This window comes from Podarcis melisellensis (genome assembly GCF_964234715.1).
Source record: "Podarcis melisellensis genome assembly, chromosome: 11".
NCBI lineage: Eukaryota > Metazoa > Chordata > Lepidosauria > Squamata > Lacertidae > Podarcis > Podarcis melisellensis.
The window spans coordinates 54,771,427-54,793,397 of NC_138543.1; the positions used below are offsets into that span (position 1 = coordinate 54,771,427).

Below are 21,971 nucleotides of genomic sequence, written 5' to 3' on the forward strand. Positions count from 1 at the left end.
TTTACATTTTCAGGGCAGGATGCAGTTATCATTCTTGTTTTAAGGTTGTCACCCAATAAAGTCAAAACTGGTTTAATCACCATGTGAGTTTTAGACGACTTAATCAATTCATCTATCATTGCAATCTGCAAAAGAAAACCACAAAAAAACATTGTCTGCAAATAAAACCGTACGGCTTTTACCAAAAGTTTACTTGTCACAGTAGGCAGTAGAAGCAGCTTCGGGAAGGATGAACCTAATCTAAAGTGGTCTCTGCTACTCCCAATTTCTGTAGAAATAATTCAAATGAATAATTAAATAATTAAGTGGCAATCATCATCATCGGTGCTCCATTAATGAAGCTGCAACTTTTAATCTGATCAGACACCTTTGACTGATTTATCTGACTGATTAATCGTTTAAATGTTGCAGTCCAACCATCCTTTTCAGATTTAAAGGCTGCATGGACGAATGGCTCCTTTGCAGCCAAGTTTTTCCCAGGAACCAGTGCGGAGCACAGCTGCTCAGAATTCCAATCTCTCTGTTTCCACCCACTCACAGTTAGAAAGCATCTCAAGCTTTTTCTTTTTCTCTTTCTTTCTTTCTTCTTATATATTTGCTATATACTTCTTATATAGCATATATATATTTGCACTTTTGCAAACCGGTCCAGGAGGCTGTTTTCATCCTGAATGAATTGGGCATCTAGCAAGCCTTTTAAAATACTGATGCTTCTGGCCAAGCGGGAAGAAAAGATCACTCTACAGCTAGCTTTATCTGTAAAGGTCAGCGGATGAGAAAAATGCAACGTAGTAAAAATAGCACACAAAAATGAGCTTATGAAGCGGGCCGTCAGCCTCTCTCACTTCTGAACCCTCAAGTAAGCCGCCTGATTCAAAGGTCCAGTTTTCATAACGTTGTTTTCGCATTATTATTATTTTAAATCTATATTGAAATGTGTGGGGTTGTTTTTTTTAATGATATTCACTTGTTCTGTATGTGTTGTGCTATAGCCCATCCTGGGTTCAGGCCTAAAATGGAAGGACATAAAATACCTATGATGGTCCCTGCCATAGCTGTCAACGTTTCCCTTTTTTAAAGGGAAATCCCCTTATTCTGAATAGGATTCTTCACAAGAAAATGGAAAAGTTGACAGCTTTGGTCCTCGCTCAATGAGACCCCAGGAACCACTGTCATGAGTGCATGGGCTGAAGACTCTCCTACAAAGAATATTGAACAGGCATGCAAAAGTAATTTTACCAGTGGGTCATGGCCTTCTGTTTTAGACCAGTTTGAGACCGGTTTAAATATACAGGTCAAAAACCGAGCAAGTGTTTGCAGTAAGTCGGGCTGTGGGGCAGGGGTGCCAACCTGAATAAAATATTGTGGGGGCCCAGGACAGCCCCAGCCCACATAATTAATCACACACACCATTTAAATGGGAGTGCCCATTAACTTTATGGGAGCCTAGCCCCCGCAAATGTTTTGTTGTGGGGGCCGAAGCCCCATGGCCCCTAAGTGTTGGCTTCTCTGCTGTGTGGTGAAAGTTTTGTAAAGGAAGCTGTCATTCCGCTGGTCAGCGGCTTGGTGAGGAAAAGAGATTGGGAAAGGCTGAATTTGTCCTGACCCTCATTCCTCTTCCTGAACAGCAGATTGCACACATCATTCCCCGTTCTGCTAAGGATGTGGAATGCTCCTTCAGTGGAGACTGCCCAACTTAGCTACATTACATGCAGTTGACAGCCTGAAAACCAGTTTCAGGACAGAATAACTATATATGCACATGCAGACATACAGTATTTGCTTGCGCAATCACACATTTGCCTCCCAAGACCAGAGCATCATTCTAATGTTTTCCAGGATCCTGAAATGTTGTCCGTGTTCAAAATATTCCATGTATCAAAAGGGCTTTCTTTCACCATGTAAATTTGGACTGAATTTCTCCCCTCTCCTTTACTTAATTTGTAGCACTTGAAAAATAAGTAATGCAGGGTTTGTCTTGAGTGCTAAAACCTCTCTAAACACACACACACACACACACACACACACGGTAGACAGCGCAAAGATCTGGAAGAAAAGTGGAAGATTTTGCTCAGCCAGCCCCTGCCATTCCTTCAGTCTCTGGGATCCTGAGAGAGCGAGGTGGGGGAATATTTCTGGAAGAGTTCTATGGGATTTGATGAGAAACTTCCCATGTAGCTTTTGTGCAAGAATTTAAGGTAGAACAGGCAAGATGTGGTCTTTAGGCCCCGTTCTCCATGCTTTGGAGAGCAGGGCTTGTGCTTATTGTGTTGCCAAGAGATGGCAGAATCTATTTCCTGTGGCTTTTCAGACTCACCCCGACCAGTTACCAAAGACAGTGTATTCTACTAGCAAAACTAGGAGCTTAAACCATCTATCCAACTCATGCACAAGACCAGATGAAGATCGCTTCCTCCTACCAGTCACAAGATATAGAGCCCAAGGAGCCCTCCAGGGTTAAAAGTCACCTTGTCTCCCCAAAAGCAAATTGCCTACTGACAATCAAATGGCTGCCATGTTGTTTTTAAAAGAGGCAGAAAATGGTTCCATTGCTCCAAAAGGGAGAGTGTCAAATTAATAATATGTATTTTTCTGAAGGAGAAGTAGGCTAAGCCTGAGGCTTGTGGAGAGATCTTCTAATCCTTCCTTGGGAGACCCATCGTTCAGATCCAGTAGACGGAAGCGAAATTCATCCTGGGCTTGTGCCCTAAGTATCATGTCCAGCACCAGCAGATAAGCAGGAAAGAGAGTTTCCCGCTCTTTTCTCCCAATCTCCAAATTTCCTTCCAATTTCCACTTTCCCTCATTTTCTTTAATTTCCTACCTCACCGCAATCTTTTCCCGCGTCAAATGCTGCTAAGGGAAAAGATATATATATATATATATATATATATATATATATATATATATATATATATATGCTTTCGTAGATTTTCACGGGTACAGGAATGCAGGTTTTGGTGTCCTCGGGTGTCTTCCCGTGTAAAAGTTGGGGTGTCTGGGCGACGTTTCGACGAGGTCTCACTCGTCATCTTCAGGCTGGTGCTTTCGGCTTCTTGTTACTGGAACAGAGCAGGATCTCAGTGTTTGAGTTCCTATAAATACTGTTGAGGGGGTGTGGTGTATAGCCTCCAATGTTCTGGGCAGAGAGGAAGTTCCCAGGCTAGTGTGCCTTTTCTTCTTTTGTTCCTTAATTACTTGAGGGATATCTTGAGTGATTTCTTGAGTGATATCCTGAGTACCACTTAGGTGGGTCATTAGGTGTGGATTAGTTGCTAAAGTCTTTGTGTCTTGACCTCTTGAACTTTGTGAAGAGTTTTTCTGAGAAGATGGCTGTACTGCACTTAGTTGTGCTCTGGCTTGGCTTCGTGTATAGGGGCGAGCTGTGGTTTTGTGGCCTGTGTCAGCCAGATCTGTGTAGGGATTGCAGGGGGGTGCAGCATCCGGAGGTGCCACCATGGTTTGGCTACTGGATGGTGTCTGTAATTTATCTGTGGAGAGGGTCTGGGTTTGGGTCTGGTGTGGTTGATTGGTGATGGCGTTCTGTGTGCCAATATCCTCAGAAACCCCAAGGATAAAATCCAGTTGGAAAACCAAGGGGTCTATGAAATACCCTGCAAAGTCTGCCCAGCCACGTACATTGGACAAACAAACAGACGAATAAATGCACGTATCGCAGAACACAAGAATGCCGTCAAAAAAGAAGAAAAAACTTCCTCTCTTTTCCAACACATGAAAGAAACAGGACACGAAATTAATTTTGCAGATTCCAAATTGCTCTTTAACATGGAACATCACCACAAGAGAATAATCATGGAAGCCATCGAGATAGAGAAACACCCTCACAACATGAACAAGCGTGACGACACATCCCGCTTGCCAGACATCTGGAAATTAGCCCTCCCCACAAAAACTGACACCAGATCCAGAGGCACACAGAACGCCATCACCAATCAACCACACCAGACCCAAACCCAGACCCTCTCCACAGATAAATTACAGACACCATCCAGTAGCCAAACCATGGTGGCACCTCCGGATGCTGCACCCCCCTGCAATCCCTACACAGATCTGGCTGACACAGGCCACAAAACCACAGCTCGCCCCTATACACGAAGCCAAGCCAGAGCACAACTAAGTGCAGTACAGCCATCTTCTCAGAAAAACTCTTCACAAAGTTCAAGAGGTCAAGACACAAAGACTTTAGCAACTAATCCACACCTAATGACCCACCTAAGTGGTACTCAGGATATCACTCAAGAAATCACTCAAGATATCCCTCAAGTAATTAAGGAACAAAAGAAGAAAAGGCACACTAGCCTGGGAACTTCCTCTCTGCCCAGAACATTGGAGGCTATACACCACACCCCCTCAACAGTATTTATAGGAACTCAAACACTGAGATCCTGCTCTGTTCCAGTAACAAGAAGCCGAAAGCACCAGCCTGAAGATGACGAGTGAGACCTCGTCGAAACGTCGCCCAGACACCCCAACTTTTACACGGGAAGACACCCGAGGACACCAAAACCTGCATATATATATATATATATATATAGTTTTTTTCCAGCGTAAACAGGATTCTTTTTCCTTCCTGTTTTCACCCAAGCAAGAAAAGAACTTTACTCTTGTGTCCCCCCAATCCCTCCCCCACCCCTAATAATGTTTCAGCCAGGCACCAAAGTAAGGAACCTCATGGAAAAACGAAACGATAACAAAAGCCCCCAATGCGATGTTTGGTGCAGATTAGGTTAATAGCAACAGATCCACCACAAGATGACAGGGCATCAAAAGACGACATTTCTTTAAGCGTACATGCTCTGGAAGCCATCCATAGAAATAGCTAAAGAACCCCTAATGTGTTTCTACTTATTCAAGAGGTATATTATATACAATCCTTTTGAGAAGCAGGATTGAGAGGCCATAACTAGGAACATTATGTACCGTCCTTCCCACAACTAACTCTTCCCGCCGGCTTTCTAGCTGCGTATACCCATGCTTCGCAGTCAACAAGGTGGCCCAGATCTCCTCCTACCTCTAGATATTATAGACCACCAACTCTTCTTCATCTTCTTCTTCATCATCTTTTCTGTCTTCCTCATTTTCGTCTTCCTCTTCTTCTTCTTCTTTTTAAAAATTAATTGAATTTATTTATTTTTTTAAATAATCTGCGAATGTGCTTGCAGGTTTTCTTCACACACACACACACAAAATCAAATGGCTCAGAAAGGCAAAACGTTTGCTGCAAAGGGGCTGCGACGCCCCAGGAAGGACCAAGAAAAGGAAAGGAAAAGAGGACACATCCCCAGAGGTGGTTCTCCTCTCAGCTGTCGGACCCGAGCTGTGTTTCAATGTCCACTCGGCAGATAGGGCATTTCTTGCTGGTCGCGAGCCACTGGTCCACACACACTTGGTGAAACAGATGCATACAAGGTAAACGCCTGGAAAACAGAAGGTTTGTTATCTGGGCAAGAGGTCGAGACTGAGCCCGGCACCATCATGCAAGACTTTTGTGCAATGGCTGGGGCCTCAGCACAATGGCTGAGGACCCCCGGCTGATGCCTGCCCTAAGCTCCTCCTTAAAGGACGCGGGTGGCGCTGTGGGTTAAACCACTGAGTCTAGGGCTTGCCGATCAGAAGGTCGGCGGTTCGAATCCCCGCGACGGGGTGAGCTCCTGTTGCTCGGTCCCTGCTCCTGCCAACCTAGCAGTTCGAAAGCACGTCAAAGTGCAAGTAGATAAATAGGTACCGCTCCAGCAGGAAGGTAAATGGCGTTTCCGTGCTCTGCTCTGGTTCGCCAGAAGCGGCTTAGTCATGCTGACCTGGGAGCTGTATGCCAGCTCCCTCGGCCAATAAAGCGAGATGAGCGCTGCAACCCCAGGGTTGGCCACGACTGGACCTAATGATCAGGGGTCCCTTTACCTTTAAAGGACCCCTGGATGCTTAAGTCCAGTCAAAGGCAACTACGGGGTTGTGGCACTCATCTCTCTTTCAGGTCGAGGGAGCCGGTGTTTGTCCACAGACAGCTTTCCGGGTCATGTGGCCAGCAGGACTAAACCGCTTCTGGTGCAATGGAACACCGTGGCGGAAACCAGAGCAGCGCATGGAAACGCCGTTTAGCTTCCCGCCGCAGTGGTACCTATTTATCTACTTGCAGTGGCGTGCTTTCAAACTGCTAGGTTGGCAGGAGCTGGGACATAGCAACTGGAGCTCACCCCATCACAGGGTTTCAAACCGCCCACCTTCTGATCAGCAAGCCCAAGAGGCTCAGTGGTTTAGACCACAGCGCCACCCACGTCCCCCTCCTTGAAACTGGTGCTCTAGTCAAGGACTACCGTCTGATTTCCCCACAATGCATAGGAGTGGCGTTGTGTCCAGGGGAAATGTGGGAAATGAAAATGGCGGCTCTCCAGCACTTGTTCCTGTCACCGGGTAAGGTAGTCAGGTGCCCACTGATACAAGACAAATCCCATTCCTTTAAACCTGGAACCGGCTTCTCAAAATGGATACAGAATTGGAGGTGGGTGGTTCTTTGAGGTATAATAATAATTATAATTTATTATTTATACCCCGCCCATCTGGCTGGGTTTCTCCAGCCACTCTGGGCGGCTTCCAACAGAACACTAAAATACAATAACCTATTAAACATTAAAAGCTTCCCTAAACAGGGCTGCCTTCAGATGAAAGAGAAGCCCTGGGGTGCTATAAGGCCTTAGACAACCCCATCAGCAGCCCTAGTTACAAACCTCTGGCTGTTTAGTTCATGAGGACCGACGTCTTGATTTGCTCAGAGGCAATATATATATCTGTGTGGTGGAGGGGGAGTTTGCGATAGAAACCCAGACCAGCAAGCAAAGAATGAAAGTGATGAAACTCTGAGGTGGGGTGAGGTTGATGGAGAAGGAGCATAAGAAAGATTTCACTCAGAATCCCTTTGGAGAATAGTTATACCTCACGTCCTCTCCGTCTTCGAGCATCGAGAGACAGATTGTGCATTTCTCATCGGTGTCCGACTCCTCCCCATCTTCCTTTACTGCTTTGATTTCCTGCGGTCTCCTCTGTCAAGAAGGTCAATGAAAGATCACAGCATTACACAAGATGGCCGCCTAAAGGCTTTCAGTAGCGGGTGGGGATTTAGATGGCAAAGAGCTTAACCCCAAGCCTCCCCAACCCGCGGCCCTCCAGATGTTTTGGCCTACAACTCCCATGATCCCTAGCTAACAGGACCAGTGGTCAGGGATGATGGGAATTGTAGTCTGAAACATCTAGAGGGCCAAAAGTTGGGGATGCCTGGCTTAACCAATCCCCTCACTGGGCACATTCAGTTTAGGGAAACCTGCCCTGTTGAAAAATCTATGGATGCTGAATCTAGTTAGCACTCTGCCTGTCTCCGTGGGAAAGAGAGGTTGATGGATGTGTGTGTCACAACCTGTCACCTGGAGCAAAGAGTTTTAAGGTCATACACAGGTAACATGTCAAAGACATCACTGGTTCTCTCGGAAGCTGAGGCCTCCATTAAGACCCATTGATAACAAAATACCAGTCAGTGCAGGAGTTTATGTGAATACTTAAAATAAATTATTGTCATTACTACTACTACTACTACCACTACTATTCCTTTCCAAGCAGCCCAGATTTGTACATATGAACCCGCAGAACAAATAGATGATGCAGATAAAGTAGGCAGAAAAATACATTTTAGTCTCTTTCCTTCAGAATATTATAATTCAGAGTCATCCAGCGTGAAACCGTTTGGCAGTACTTGTTTTTACATGCTTACAATTTATTACCACAAGTTGTGGTAGCCACCGATTTTAGGCAAATTCATAGAGGGCAAAGATTGTGTTGCATCCACATCTGTTCATTCATTCTTAAAATGAAAAGTTGATTGTCTTTTTTAAAAAATCGTAATCAATTTTTGAAGATGCCCTGTATGAAAAAACAACAACCTGGTTGTTATCTGCCTACGATTTGTCAAGCTTAATCCAGTGATGGTAAGGCGGCCGTTATGCCTGCAAATTTCATCTACTTTTGCAATGAAAAAAAGTTGTAGCCAGCATCAGCCTTGCCTCCAAGAATGGTCAGCGCCTGTGTCAATTCTGGTAGGATGAGATGTTCTTCCAACTCTTACCTTCTTGTATTTGTGTGGGAAAGTGAACCGTTCAATGGTGTTCTGGACGGCCCCCCTATTCACACTGCCCAGCCTGTCTTCCAGTTGCAAAAGCTCCTGAAAAGAGGGAGGAAAGAGAAAGGAATGAACAGACCTTTCAAAGAGCTACCTGTTAGCCATCTGAGATGGCAGATCAAGAGTCCTCATCTTCCCACCCTTTCCCTGCCCCTTACTGGTCCAAAGAAGGTTGTCTTTTAATCGGGTTTATTTTTAAAGTCACAGGAAATAAAATGACTTTCAAAATGGGAATATGCAGGAAGTTTGACTGATATGAAGTCAAACAATTGGTCTTATCTCACTCAGTATTTTTTGCATCAGTTTTGTGTGTGTGTGTGTGTGTGTGTGTGTGTGTGTGTGTAATACTGACTGCTCTTCTAGATCCCTTGCTGTGATACTGTAATGCCAAAAAGGTTTTATTGCCCCAAAGCCTCTCCAAATCTTTCTCTCTGCCCTGTCCCTCCCTCCCTCTCTCTCTCCCTCGCTCTCTTTCTCTATACATCCGAAGGCAGCCCTGTTTAGGGAAGCTTTTAATGTTTAATAGACTATTGTATTTTAATATTCTGTTGGAATCCGCCCAGAATGGCTGGGGAAATCCAGTCAGATGGGTGGGGTATAAATAATAAATTATTATTAATATTATTATATTATTATTATTCTTGACTGACCCTGTGATACTGTGAGGGAGGGGCTCTCCAAACTCCCCCTCAAATTGCCCATTTAATTTTTAAAGCTTTTCAAAAACCAAACTTAATAACCAATTATTTGTACCATGCCCATCTGGCTGGGTTTCCCCAGCCACTCTGGGCAGCTTCCAACAAAGATTAAAAATACATCAAAATGTCACACATTAAAACTTCCCTGAACAGGGCTGCCTTCAGATGTCTTCTAAATGTCAGGCAGTTGTTTATCTCTTTGACATCTGAAGGGAGGGCGTTCCACAGGGTGGGCGCCACTACTGAGAAGGCCCTCTGCCTGGTTCCCTATAACTTAGCTTCTCACAATGAGGGAACCACCAGTAGGCCCTTGACGCTGGACCTCAGTGTCTGGGCAGAATGATGGGGGTGGAGATGCTCCTCCAGGTATACTGGACCAAGGCCATTTAGGGCTTTAAAGGTCAACACCAACACTTTGAATTGTGCTCGGAAACATATTGGGAGCCAAGAACAAACCTGAGCTTTTGTCTGTGGCTTGTTTTGAGCAAGCAAATCACAAGTGCTGACTTGTGTCTTCCCAGCATTACACAGGAAAGTGGGGGGTGGATGTGATTCAGCAGTGCACATCAGCACACGACTCGTTTGCAATAAGCCGTCATTTATTGGCAGAGCCCGCTCAAAACATTTTGCTGCCTGAGGCAAAGGACAAGATGGCGCCCAACCCCGAAAGCACATACAGAAGCTAATTGGACTGGGAGTTGAATTTTACTCCAATACTGGTGAAAGGACACGTCTGCCGCTTTACTTGAGGGCATCGGGCTAATCTAGATCAGTGTTTCCCAACCTTGGGCCTCCAGCTGTTTTTGGACTACAACTCCCATCATCCCTCGCTAGCAAGACCAGTGGTCAGGGATGATGGGAATTGTAGTTCAAAAACAGTTGGAGGCCCAAGGTTGGGAAATACTGATCTAGAGGGTACAGGGCAGCCATGGGGGACTCACAGCTCTGGCCATTCCCCACACCCCACCGTCTGTCACCTGAGGCAGCTGTCTCACTCTGCTTCATCATAGGGCCGGCCATGTTTATGGCTTACTGTTACATGAGAGTAAGGCCATAGTGGCTGAATGAATAAACGGATACAGAACCTGCAGGGGGAAAGGCCCAGAGGGTCATTCAAGCTGCGAGAACTTACTTCGTAACTTTCCCTCACAGCGGACGTGTGTCTGTTTGGATTCAGTCCCTGAAGAGCAAGTAGCTGAAGCTGAGGATATGGGTAGTTTCTAATTTCATGAACAACCTGTGAGGCATTGTGCAAAATAAGTAAGTAAGTAAGAGTTTGCTAGTAGTAGTAGTATTCAAAATAAGGCTTAATGGCCTTTGAAATTCAAAGGAAGATTATCTGCTAGATTGGAGCACCCAACATTATTTCAGATTATTAGGGTACAATTCTGCAGTCAGCAATGCAAGTTGTTCTTCAAGCACTTGTGTAAAAGAACCCAACCAGCTGTAGCAATCATTTCTGTTAAAGCTGTCGGATTATCCATTCAGAAAGAATTGCCTCCCACAGTGCCGGCTCCTAACTAGCAATCAGCTGACAGGAATGATAGACGCCTGTATTTTGACTGCCTTCCCCCAGACAGTGACTCAGGCCCGGTCTACACAGACAGCAGATTGTGTCGTAAAACTATCCCTGGACTTTACCACTCCAAATGGCAGATGGAGAAATCACATGATTAAATGTTCCTGTCACCTCCGCATAGAAAACTAACATGTCAGGAAGAAGGGTTCTGGCATAGACTTTTTCCTGATATGCTGGTTTTTAAGGCACGGAGCATTTTCCGCATGGGAATGCGCCAGTCGCACTGAGGAAACTATGTTTCCCAACGCTACTGTAGCTTAGTTCCCAAGCATTGGTGCATGCCCAGTGCCAGAGATGGAAAGAGGGGACAGGGCACCCCCACAAGGGAGGTGGGTAGGAGAGAGACGTTGACTACCGTATTTTTCACTCTATAATACATACTTTTCCCCTCCTAAAAAGTAAGGGGAAATGTGTGTGCATCTTATGGAGCGAATGCAGGCTGCGCAGCTATCCCTGAAGCCAGGAGAGCAAGAGGGATCGGTGCGCACCAATCCCTCTTGCTCTCCTGGCTTCGCTTCGCTGGAGAGGCGCTGCACAGCTTTCCCTCTCTGCGCAGCGCCCCTTCAGCGAAGCAGGAGGAGAAATAGAAGGGGCTCCGTTTCTCCTGCTGCTTTGCTGAAGGGGTGCTGCGCAGAGAGGGAAAGCTGCGGAGTGCCCCATCAGTGAAGCGGGAAGAGAAACGGAGCCCCTTCCGTTTCTCCTCCCGCTTTGCTGGAGAGGCGCTGAGCAGAGAGGGAGAGGTTTTTTTTCTTGTTCTCCTCCTCTAAAACTAGGTGCGTCTTATGGTCAGGTGCGTCTTATAGAGCGAAAACTACAGTACTTCTCCAGCACAGATTAAAATCTGAACCAGAGAAGAACTCAGAGATGAGTGTTGTGAGCAGCCCAATCTTGCATGCCAGGCTGCTCACAGAGGGGGGAGGGGAGAGATGGGGTGGTATATCCTGCCATCCCAACTCTATTATCAAAGCAGCAAAAAGAGAAGATTGGGTGAGAGGATTTGGGCAGGAGAGAGGCAGAAATCTGAGCCGGGTAAGAACATTCAGATGCTAGCCCTATGAGCTGCCGAGTTTTGTATTTCCAAGCTGGGAAGCATCATTCTTTCAAGCAGTCCAAGAATAGACGTGGACTCATTAAGCTCCCATAAGCAGAGTCAGACCACTGGCCCTTATAGGGTGGTATCGCCTAAGCTGACTGGCAATGGCTCTCAAGGATCAAATGAGCCTTGATGTGATGGCCTTGGATTCGGACTCGGAGGCTGACCCTGAGGAATCCCAGCCTGCACAGGAGTCCCCGCCTCCAGAACCAGCTGAGCCGGGGCTGGGGCTTGAGCCTGAAGGGTCCTCACCTGTGCTGGATCCTCAGGTGCAGGCACCAGCTGAGTCTGCTCTGGCTCCTGAGGGGATGGAGGACCCATTGTCTGCAGGTGCTCCACTCTCAGCCCCGTCAGGGGAAGCTGAGGTTGCCTCTGGGTCCGGTAACCCTCCAGTCTCTCCTGAGCTGCAGAGGCTCAGGGCAGAGAGGCAGAGGGAACTAAGTTCTTGCAGGAGGAGTGCTCACTTCCAGGCCAGGAGAGGTGAGTCACCTGTGGACCGGGGCCGCCCTATGCATTGGGGAAGATAAAAGCCAGCCAGCCCCAGTCCCAGGTTGCGGGAGCAACATTGTTGGTAGCCTGCTCCTGCCTGCACCCTGTCCTGCTCTTCTGCCAGAGTTCCTGACCTCACCCAACTCCCTGCCTTGGACCCAGCTTCAGCTTTGACAGACAGTCTCCATACCGCACCCTCAACCTCAGACTGGATTTGGACCTCGCCGCACGGTTAACCCTCGGGACCAGCACACTTGAGCTGGAAATGCTAGGGATAGTATTTGGGGCTTTCTGCACGCATAGAATGTGCTCCATCACCAGGTTCTGGTTACCATGCTGTTAGTCTAAGCCAGGCTTCAAGTGACCCCCAGCAACTCCCGCTTCGCTTACCATCTGCGTTGAGGACGTGTTCCGGGGAAAATGCTGCATTCGTTGTGTCGCTAAGTAATGCTGATAATGTTGTGGAACTGGCCTGACCTGGAACTGGTTGTGAGTTAGGCCAGCATCGACGCTGAGATCCCTGGAAGGGTGCAGAAATACGAATCGCTTTCAGGCGTTGTGCAACGTTTTTTATAAAAAGTCTCCCATTCCACCACCCCCTTCCCAACACACATACACTATGAGTTCAAACCCAATGGCTAATGCTGTTTTTATATCTTTCACCGGATAGAAGGAACATGAGCCTGGAGGCATGGTGACTCATCCAAATAGTACAGAGTTTGGTTGGTATATACATTAACCCTGTGGAGTTTCAAAGCACCGGTGGTCAAGAGAAAGAGAAAACAGCATAGGCAATTAAATGTAAAAAGTAGGGTGCGATTGTTACCGTATTTTTCGCTCCATAAGACGCACGTTTTTCCTCCTAAAAAGTAAGGGGAAATGTCTGTGCGTCTTATGGAGTGAATGTGTGGTTGTTCGCTGGCTCCCTTTCTGGCCCCGCCCCCTTGCCCAGGCCTCCATTGTTGAATGTTCTGCAGACGGAGGCTGTTTGTTTCCCCAGCAACATGTGACTGGCTGATTAGATTATCTGTCTGGAAACTGTAGAAAAGGCCCCCTTTCCTTTCCTAAAGAAGCTGCAGAACTGTGAGTTGAACCCCATAAAAACAGGATTTTTTCCCCTTTGCAAAGTAAGCTCAACAACTTTGAGCTGATCCTCAAAAAAAACAGGGCTTTTCCCCCTTTGCAAAAGAAGCTGCACAACTGTGAGCTGATCCCCCCCAAAAAATGGAGCTTTCCCCCTTTCCTCCTCCAAAAACTAGGTGCGTCTTATGGTCAGGTGCGTCTTATGGAGTGAAAAATATGCAAACTTCTCTGCTTGTTGGCCTTTTCCACAGAATCTGCATGTGGTCCTGTATATGGAAAGGACTCTGAGATCCTGTGCAAAACAAGCTCAAATTAGTGTAAAAGGTGTGCCAATAGTCTTTCCCTCCTCTCCCTCCCAGTGGTGTCTGATGCCCGTTGGGACTGGTAGGGCAGAAAAGAAAAAAAGAAAGAAAGAAGCTGAGAGAGAACTATATGAAAATGATGTATAGATGGTATCTGTCACCGGTTAAACTGGCAAAAAATGTATAAAAATGGAAAGAAAGAGTTTTGGAGATGTGAAACAGAAGGTACGTTCTATCATATGTGGTGGGAGTGTAAAAAGGTAAAAGCCTATTGGGAAATGATATATAATAAATTGAAGGAAATGTTGAAAATAACTTCTGTAAAAAAACCAGAAGCCTTCTTACTTGGTATTTTAGGCCAAAAGAAAAGAGGATTTTATTGATGTATGCCACTACAGCAGCAAGAATGTTGATTGCACAAAACTGGAAGACTGGAGAAATACCAAGTTAGGAACAATGGCAAGAGAAGTTGATGAACTATGTAGAACTGGCAAAAATGACAGACAGACTAAGAGAAAAAGACAACAGCGGTTTTGAAAAAGAATGGGAACCATTTATATCATACTTGCAGAAACAAAGAAAGTTGATAGACTGGATGGCAGGATTTAAATAAACATTCACATTATTAGTATTAGAAAATGTTTAGAAGATAGAGAAATATTATGGTGTGTTTACTTTTACTCTTATGTTTTTAGGTTTGATGTTGTTATTAATAACTTTTTCTGTTAGGAAGCAGCAAAGTGGGCGAAAAGAGAAACAAATAAGAAGTGGAAGTTGGGGGAAGCCTAGGAGGGGAGGAATATATAGTAAAGGTTAAGAATTTGAGATGTATGTAAGGAATGAAAAAGAAAAATGAATAAAAAAAATTATTAGCAAAGAAAAGAAAAGAAAAGAAAGAAGCCAACCATAGGTGGAGTCAGCCAGTTCTGTTTTTATCCCCATCTTCCTCCCTATGAACTTCTACAAAGGCAACATGAAGGCCACATTCATACCATACATTTAAAGAACTATGAAAACTCTTTAAAGAGCCAAAGAATTCTGGGAGGTGTGGTTTGTTAATGGGTGCTGAGAGTTGTTAGAAGACTCAGATTCCCCCCTTCCAGAGCTCCAATTCCCAGAGTTCCCTGGGAAGAGGGGTTGATGGTTAAACCACTCTGCTATCTGAAACGACACAGAACTAGTCTACTCCATCTTCTGCAGGTGTGGTGGTTGAGGGTGACAAGAGGTGCAAGACTCAGTAATATTTCTGCAGCAGGGTCCCTGTCTCCATAGCCCTATAGCTACCCAATCAGCATAAAAGGGGAGCTTTTGAGTCACCGAGGCTTAAAAAATGACTTTGTATTTTTTAAGAGTAAAAGGAGGTGAATCGGCCACTGTGGATTGGCTCCTAGGATAACTCAAAAGAAGGAACACTGGAAGAATATTTAGGGAAAGCTCTGATGCTCTAAAGCTAAGCATTATGGGGCACTGAGAACACAAGGTGCTTCCATTTCAAGACAATGCTGTGCAAGTTCTGTCATGTACAATGGAACTTCAAGGAAACGACAATTTAAGTCACTCCAAACGAAGATACTCAAGCACTCCAAATAATTTGCCAGTGTATGTGCAAATAATAGATCTTGCTGAAAGGCAATACATGGTGCTTTGCACTGATTGTGGTAATGCATCTACAGTGGTGCCCCGCAAGACGAATGCCTCACAAGACGAAAAACCCGCTAGACGAAAGGGTTTTCCGTTTTTCGATGCGTTTCGCAAGACGAATTTCTCTATGGGCTTGCTTCGCAAGACAAAAACGTCTTGCGAGTCTTGTGATTTTTTTCGCTTTTTCCCCCTTTTTCTAAGCCGCTAAGCCGCTAATAGCCTTTTAGCCGCTAAGCCACTAAGCCGCTAATAGCGCTAAGCCGCTAATAGGGTTGCTTCGCAAGACGAAAAAACCGCTAGATGAAGAGACTCGCAGAACGGATTATTTTCGTCTTGCGAGGCACCACTGTATTACTATTATCATCATCATCATCATTATTACACTGTATTATCTTAGAAGGTTGCATGATCTTAGAAGGGGGTGTGACTGTAAGGGGGTGTTGTTGTTTCATTTAGGGATCCTGCATCTCTGAATTTGCCACTAAATTACTGTTGCATGACACCCTTCAGATATTTGAACATTGCCATCATGTTTCCTATTAGTCTTATATTCTCCATGCTATACACATGCCCAGCTCCTTCAACCGTTCCTCACAGGAACTGGTATCACAAGACTTCTATTTCGCCCAGTGGTGTAGCAAAGTCAGGTGGTACCTGGTACAGGAAATTTCTTGTCATCCCCCCTCCCACACACATTGAAATCTAGTTGGACTCCCAAGAGACTGTGACCTACTCTGAGTATAAAAAGACTGGCTGTGATCTATCCATTGTCATTGCCAGGAGTTGTTCGCGGGAAGGATTGACCAAAGCCTTTTTTAGTGAATGCTTGGCCTACCGTATTTTTCGCTCTATAGGACGCACTTTTTCCCCTCCAAAAATGAAGGGGAAATGTGTGTGCGTCCTATGGAGCAAATGCAGGCTCCTTGGCTTCGCAGCGACGCGCCTGTCCAGCGAAGCCGGAGGAGGAGCAGAAGGGTCTCCTTCTGTTCCTTCTCCAGCTTCGCTGAAGGGTGCTGCACCTTCTCCCTCTCTGCGCAGCACCTCTCCTGTGAAGGAGGGGCGCTGCGCAGAGAGAGAGAAGGCGCAGTGCCCCTTCAGTGACACGTCTGTCCTGGCTTCTGCTTTAGCCCTGCGCAGCCTCTTTGGGCAGGAGGAGCCTTCATCCCGCTGCCCTGAAGAGGCTTAGCGCGGTTACCCCAGAAGCCAGAACAGCCACACAGTATCCCAGAAGCCAGATCCCTCTTGCTGTTCTGGCTTCTGGGGTTCAGAATAATTTTTTTCTTGTTTTCCACCTCCCAAAACTAGGTGCGCCCTATGGTCCGGTGCGCCCTATGGTGCGAAAAATGTGGTATGTTTCTGAGCCTGCCTGCATGCCTCCTCCAGCAGCCAGGCAGCGCGGGGCTGTCAAAACAAAGCAGCGAAATGTGGTGCAACTCATCCCCTTCCCCTGATGGCTCAGGGTAGGCGGGAGTCACAGGCGCGCGGCACGCCAAATGTCACCCACCTCGGTAATGACACCCGGGGCGGTCCACCCCCATCGCCCCCACCTTGCTCCGGACCTGATTTCACCCCAGTTGTCACAGCAAGGAATGACTTACCAGTCTGTTCCTTCCGCTAAATATCTGGGCTGGGGGCCCATGGGTTGAGGAGTTTGCAGTTGATGGCCAAATTCGAAGCTTGGATGTAACCGATGAGGTTGGACAGAGATACGCTCCTGAGTCCGCCTACAGGGTTGAGGAAGAAAGGTGAGCAAAAGAGGCTCATGTCTGACACCCACCCCCACTGTTCTGAATCCTGCATCCAAAGCAACACTGATAACCCTGTTCAGACAACTGATTCAGGGTCCGTGAATGCACAGGGTTGGGGGACCAGGGTCATAGGAAGCATCCAGGTCAAAACATGGAATTTGCTCCCAAGGGAGGCAATTATGGCCATGGCAAATTTGTGGAAAAGACTATTGATGGCTACTAGATATGATGGCTGTGCTCTTCAACTAGACTGTGTGCTTCTGCACATCAGTTGCCAGAAACTGCAGGAGGGGAAATGTTTGGGACCTGCTTGCAGGCTTCCCACAGGCATCTGATTGGCCACTGTGAGAATAAGTTGCTGGATTAGTTGAGCCATTGGGCTGACCCAGCAGGCTATTCTTATGTCCTTGCCTCCCTTGTCCAGTATGGTGGTACCTCTGGTTGCGAACAGGATCTGTTCCGGAGGCCCGTTCACAACCTGAAGAGAACACAACCCGCATCTGCGCATGCGCGAGCGGCAAAACCCGGAAGTAACCCTTTCCGGTACTTCCAGGTTGCTGCGGGACGCAACCTGAAAATGCGCAACCTGAAGCAAACGTAACATGAGGTATGACTGTGTTGTCTAGCCCTCTAGCCTTCCCCAACTGGGTACCTTTGGACTACAATTTGACCAGGCTGGTCAGGGTGGTGGGAGATGGGCTTCAATAACAACTAGAGCACAATTGGTGAAGGTTGGTCTGTTCTGACTGGCAATGACTCTCGGGGGGGGGGGCAGGGGAGAGAGAGCTATGCTTCTGGATTAAAAAAACAAATAACCGGAGATGTCCAGAATTGAACATGTGATCTTCTGCATGATAAGCATGCACTCTACTATTGAGATATTGCCTTTCCCCATCGTTCATGAGCTACACACATTCAGCCTGTGAAAACAAACCCAGTGGTGTGAACACTGGCTCTGACCATGCCCTCAGGAACCCTGCGAAATGGAGGGCTGTCGAGCATGCACAAGCCTATATTCAAAGCTCAGTGGGATGCTATACCATTAACTCAGCTTGCAGTGAGTTCCTGCATAAACAGCAGAAGGCAAAATGCATGGCTGGTCCATCTCTTCTGATGTTCTGAGTATACTGAATGCAAACAGGGCTGTGCCTGCAGATTTAGTCACACTTCCTTGCCCACCTCACCAACTCACACATGCACACGTGCATGCACACGCATCTTCACTCACCCTGGATCAGTTGCCTGCACAGAGCTTAATGGTGACCTGCAGACAAAGCATTCGAGTCAATAGAGTGTATTCACAGATTGGACAAAGTATTAATGACAGCTTTTCGCAAGCTAGTGTTTTCCCAACATTCCAGACTACAGCATCCAGCAACCCTGACCATTGTGCCATGCTGGCTAGGGATACTGGAGTTGTAGTCTGACAACATTTGAAGGTTGGGGAGGCTGCAATACATATGATTTGCTTACACAGAAGGTCCCGGTACTCGAGTGAGACAGTGGTTTCAAGGTTGGCCAAGCAGGGACACTCTAGAGCCGTGGTTCCCAATGTGAGGCACATGCCCCACAGGGGGGCAATTTGATTTTTAAAGGGGGCAATTTGGAAGCTTGTTTAGACCAAGTTAATGGCCTTTCAGGCTTCCTCTACGTGAGTAGGAGTTCACCTTTTGAATAATAAGAATTATATTTTTACAGGGGTGGGGGGCATCAGGATTTTAGAGGTGCTTAGGAGAGGCATGGCCAAAAAAAAAAAAAGATTGGGAACCACTGCTCTAGAGACAGACACCCTGTGGTTTGACCCCATTTTATGTATACTGTTGCTGTGCATAGAGTTTCGAGATTTTAGGCCAGGGATGAGGAACCTATGGCCCTCCAGATGTTGTTGGAGAACATCTCCCATCTTTCCTGACTGTTGTCCGTACTGACTGTGGCTGATGAGAGTTCATCAGTATCTGGAGGGCAACAAGTTCCTCCCAGACCTGCTATATACCAGAATTAAGTAGTAAAGTTTCTTTTTTTCCTAGATGGTACCACTTCAGCCCACAGAAGCAGGGAAAGGGCTGGGTGCTGCATGCTTACGTTTATTTATTTTATTTCTTTATAGAAATATTTATATATCACTGTATCATAAATATATATATATTGCAGGGATTTGCAACAACATAAAAATATAAAACCAAACAATAAAATCATGAAACGTTAAAAGCAACTCAAAAGCAAAAATAAATTAAAAACAAATATCAGTTGACCATTTGGGGGGTGCTGCCCTATGTGGGTGGGGAGTGGGAATGACACACAAATTGGGTGTCAGCCGTAAAACTAGAAATTCTTTGTTATTATGGTAGGCAGCCATTGATAAGCCCATCCTCCACTGATTTAACTTACAGCCTTTGAAATCCGCCCACCTTTGCTAAAGGTTTTTGACAAAGGATACATCAGCAGTGGGTTTCCTGCCTTGGCAGGGGATTGGACTAAAATACCTGGTAGTGTTCTTCCACCTTAGGTCCCCAGATTTTGTGGCACCACAACCCCAGCCAGCTTAGTTAATGGTACAGATTGATAGGAGCTGTAGTCAGGGCCGGCCCACTCATGAAGCAAGGTGAGGCAACTGCCTCAGGCGGCAATATCCACCAGGGCAGGAGATCCCAATGTCTATCTTTCTTTCCTGTAGATCTTCCCTCACCCATTCTTCCCTGGCGGGGAGGCAGGGTGCCATGGAGAGCTAAGACATCAGGAAGAAGGCTACAGTAGAAATTATGTCCCTGATGTGCTAGCTTTCTGCATGCAGGGATATTTGTTGTTGTGTTGTTGTTTTTTTGCAAAAGCAGAACTGCAACTTGCACAATCCATTGGCCATGTTGGCTGGGGCTAATGGGCTCAGAAGGGTCCAACAGCATGCAGAAGACATTGGCTGTTAGGATGTCCCAAACTGGTCACATCCATGATCTTGGCTGATGGTGGGACCTTTTGTGCCTCCCCTACTCATGGGGAAACCCTGTTTTGGGGATCCGGAGTGACGTGGGGTGAGTGGCGCGGTGCTTCGAATTGACTGCTTCTTTCACGGAGTGAAGCCGCATTGCTGTTGCCGGAGAGCGCTGACTTTTTCCTGTGGACAATTGGATTTTAAACAACTATCCGTGAGTAGAACGGAAAATTGGATCTAAATACTTTAATTTGGCATCGTAACGGGAAGGTTCTAAACAGGAGGTCCGCCTTCGTCTTTTGTAAATAGTTTGAAGCAAAGACGTTACAAGCTAAAGTCTTGGAAAGCCTTTGGCAAAGGATTAAATTTCCATCGGTTAAAATTACAAAAAAAAAAAAAAACCTTGGAAGCAGGAGAAGAGGGGGGAAATTTTGGACCTAGTTGAGCCTGCAGGAGAGAGGGAAAAATCAAATTACCACTGCTCTGAACCTGGAAAACGGGCTGCCAGAAAGAGTGGTGTTTTGAGTGAGTTCATTGACAGAACGTATTTGACAGCCAGCTAAATAAGAGTAAGATACTGTTTCCATTGTCCTCTCCTGCGTTTAAAAAGGAGGGAAAGTAACTGAAAATTGAAACTATCTTTATTGCTTGAGTTGTGCTTGAAAGGATTGATACAAGTGGAGACTGTTTCCCTCTAGAGGGAGCTTGTGAAACTGTGACAGGAGTGTAACTGGGAGATCTCCAGCTGCAAGATAAGGGTTGTGAGAACCAGAGATTGACCTTGGACCATTTAAAAATGATCTTGGCTGATGGTGGAGATGCTTGCTCACCTGGGATGAGGCATGAGTCTGCGGTGCTGGGCCTCGAGGAGCTGCTGCTGGAGGAGGTATTGCTGGTGAAGGGCCTGAGGTAGGAAAGAGGGTCCCGTCACTTCCTGGAATGGCAGGGCAGGCAGAGGCGGCATGGGCGGGTGCAGGGGGCCTCCGTGCTGGTGCGCGGTTGCCATGTGAGGCTGGACGGCGTGAGGCAGGGGGAAGTCTGTGGAAATCTGAGGCTGGGGGCCCAGGTGGAAGTGCCGGCAGGAGGTAGCATGAGGATGCTGAGACCTTTGAAAAGGAGCGCCTGAAAGGGAAAAAGCGGGAGGATGGTCAGAGGTGCTCTGCGCAACCCGAGGCGTGTTCACACGTCGTGTGCACAAGTGCTGGTGCGAAAGAGGGTACCCTCGTGAAAGAGCATCTCACTTTGAACAGAAACGCAATACGTCTCACCGTAGTCAAGGGGGCAAAGCTACTCAGTCTGCTGTACAGCTTCTGCTTAAATGCTCATGATGTAGGGATACGGGTGGTGCTGTGGGTTAAACCACAGAGCCTAGGACTTGCCTATCAGAAGGTCGGCGGTTTGAAACCTCGCGACAGGGTGAGCTCCCGTTGCTCGGTCCCTGCTCCTGCCAACCTAGCAGTTTGAAAGCACGTCAAAGTGCAAGTAGATAAATAGGTACCGCTCCGGTGGGAAGGTAAACGGCGTTTCCGTGTGCTGCTCTGGTTCTCCAGAAGCGGCTTAGTCATGCTGGCCACATGACCCGGAAGCTGTACGCCGGCTCCCTCGGCCAATAAAGCGATATGAGCGCCGCAACCCCAGAGTCAGTCAAGACTGGACCTAATGGTCAGGAGTCCTTTACCTTTAGCATGGGGGCCCATAGCCCCAGACACATGATTTTGAGGGGGTGCGAGATAGATGTTGTCATCCCCAGATCCCCACCCTGATTGCCATCAGAAATCTCTGGGTCCCAGAGCCCAGCCTGGCCTTGCCGCCACGCCTCCTGCCCCCTCACTGAAAGGTTATCCGATCAGTGTTGGGGAGTGCGCCCATCAACAGACGCATCAGCTGGCCAGGCTACTGCTTGCATGAGTACACAGGCAGGTGGCACAGAGTGTGCCCCACACCCACCCAGCAGTGGCAGTAAGGGTTGGGCTGGCACAGTGGATTTTGTTCACCCTCTGTGCCAAGCCCCTGGTCCTGTCTTGTGCATACACATGCCCTAGGCACCAACAAAGGACTCAATGCCCACCCTGCTGATAGTCAAAACAAATTTTTTTTCCTTCCAGTAGCACCTTAAAGACCAACTAAGTTAGTTCTTGGTATGAGCTTTCGTGTGCATGCACACTTCTTCAGATACACTCTGCTGATAGCCAACTTTAAGCCCCGCACCACTACCAACATCCTGTCTCTC

The 21,971-nt window shown here is 46.9% G+C and overlaps 1 protein-coding gene across 2 annotated transcripts in view; it reads right to left on the reverse strand.

Annotated features, from left to right (window-relative positions):
- Nucleotides 1–4,656: 4,656 nt before the first annotated feature.
- The window catches only part of ARK2C (arkadia (RNF111) C-terminal like ring finger ubiquitin ligase 2C), an 81,057-nt gene continuing 63,742 nt past the window's right edge, over nucleotides 4,657–21,971 (reverse strand). The window contains exons 2-9 of one of the 2 annotated variants that reach the window (XM_081929954.1): nucleotides 20,572–20,863; nucleotides 18,044–18,079; nucleotides 16,666–16,791; nucleotides 12,432–12,561; nucleotides 10,013–10,117; nucleotides 8,129–8,224; nucleotides 6,949–7,055; nucleotides 4,657–5,438 (exon numbers count right to left, since the gene is read on the reverse strand). In XM_081929954.1, the coding sequence (XP_081786080.1) occupies nucleotides 5,321–5,438; nucleotides 6,949–7,055; nucleotides 8,129–8,224; nucleotides 10,013–10,117; nucleotides 12,432–12,561; nucleotides 16,666–16,791; nucleotides 18,044–18,079; nucleotides 20,572–20,863 (1,010 nt within the window). In that variant the 3' untranslated portion in view covers nucleotides 4,657–5,320. The remainder of the gene's footprint in view (nucleotides 5,439–6,948; nucleotides 7,056–8,128; nucleotides 8,225–10,012; nucleotides 10,118–12,431; nucleotides 12,562–16,665; nucleotides 16,792–18,043; nucleotides 18,080–20,571; nucleotides 20,864–21,971) is intronic. The other variant, XM_081929955.1, reaches the window with a different exon arrangement.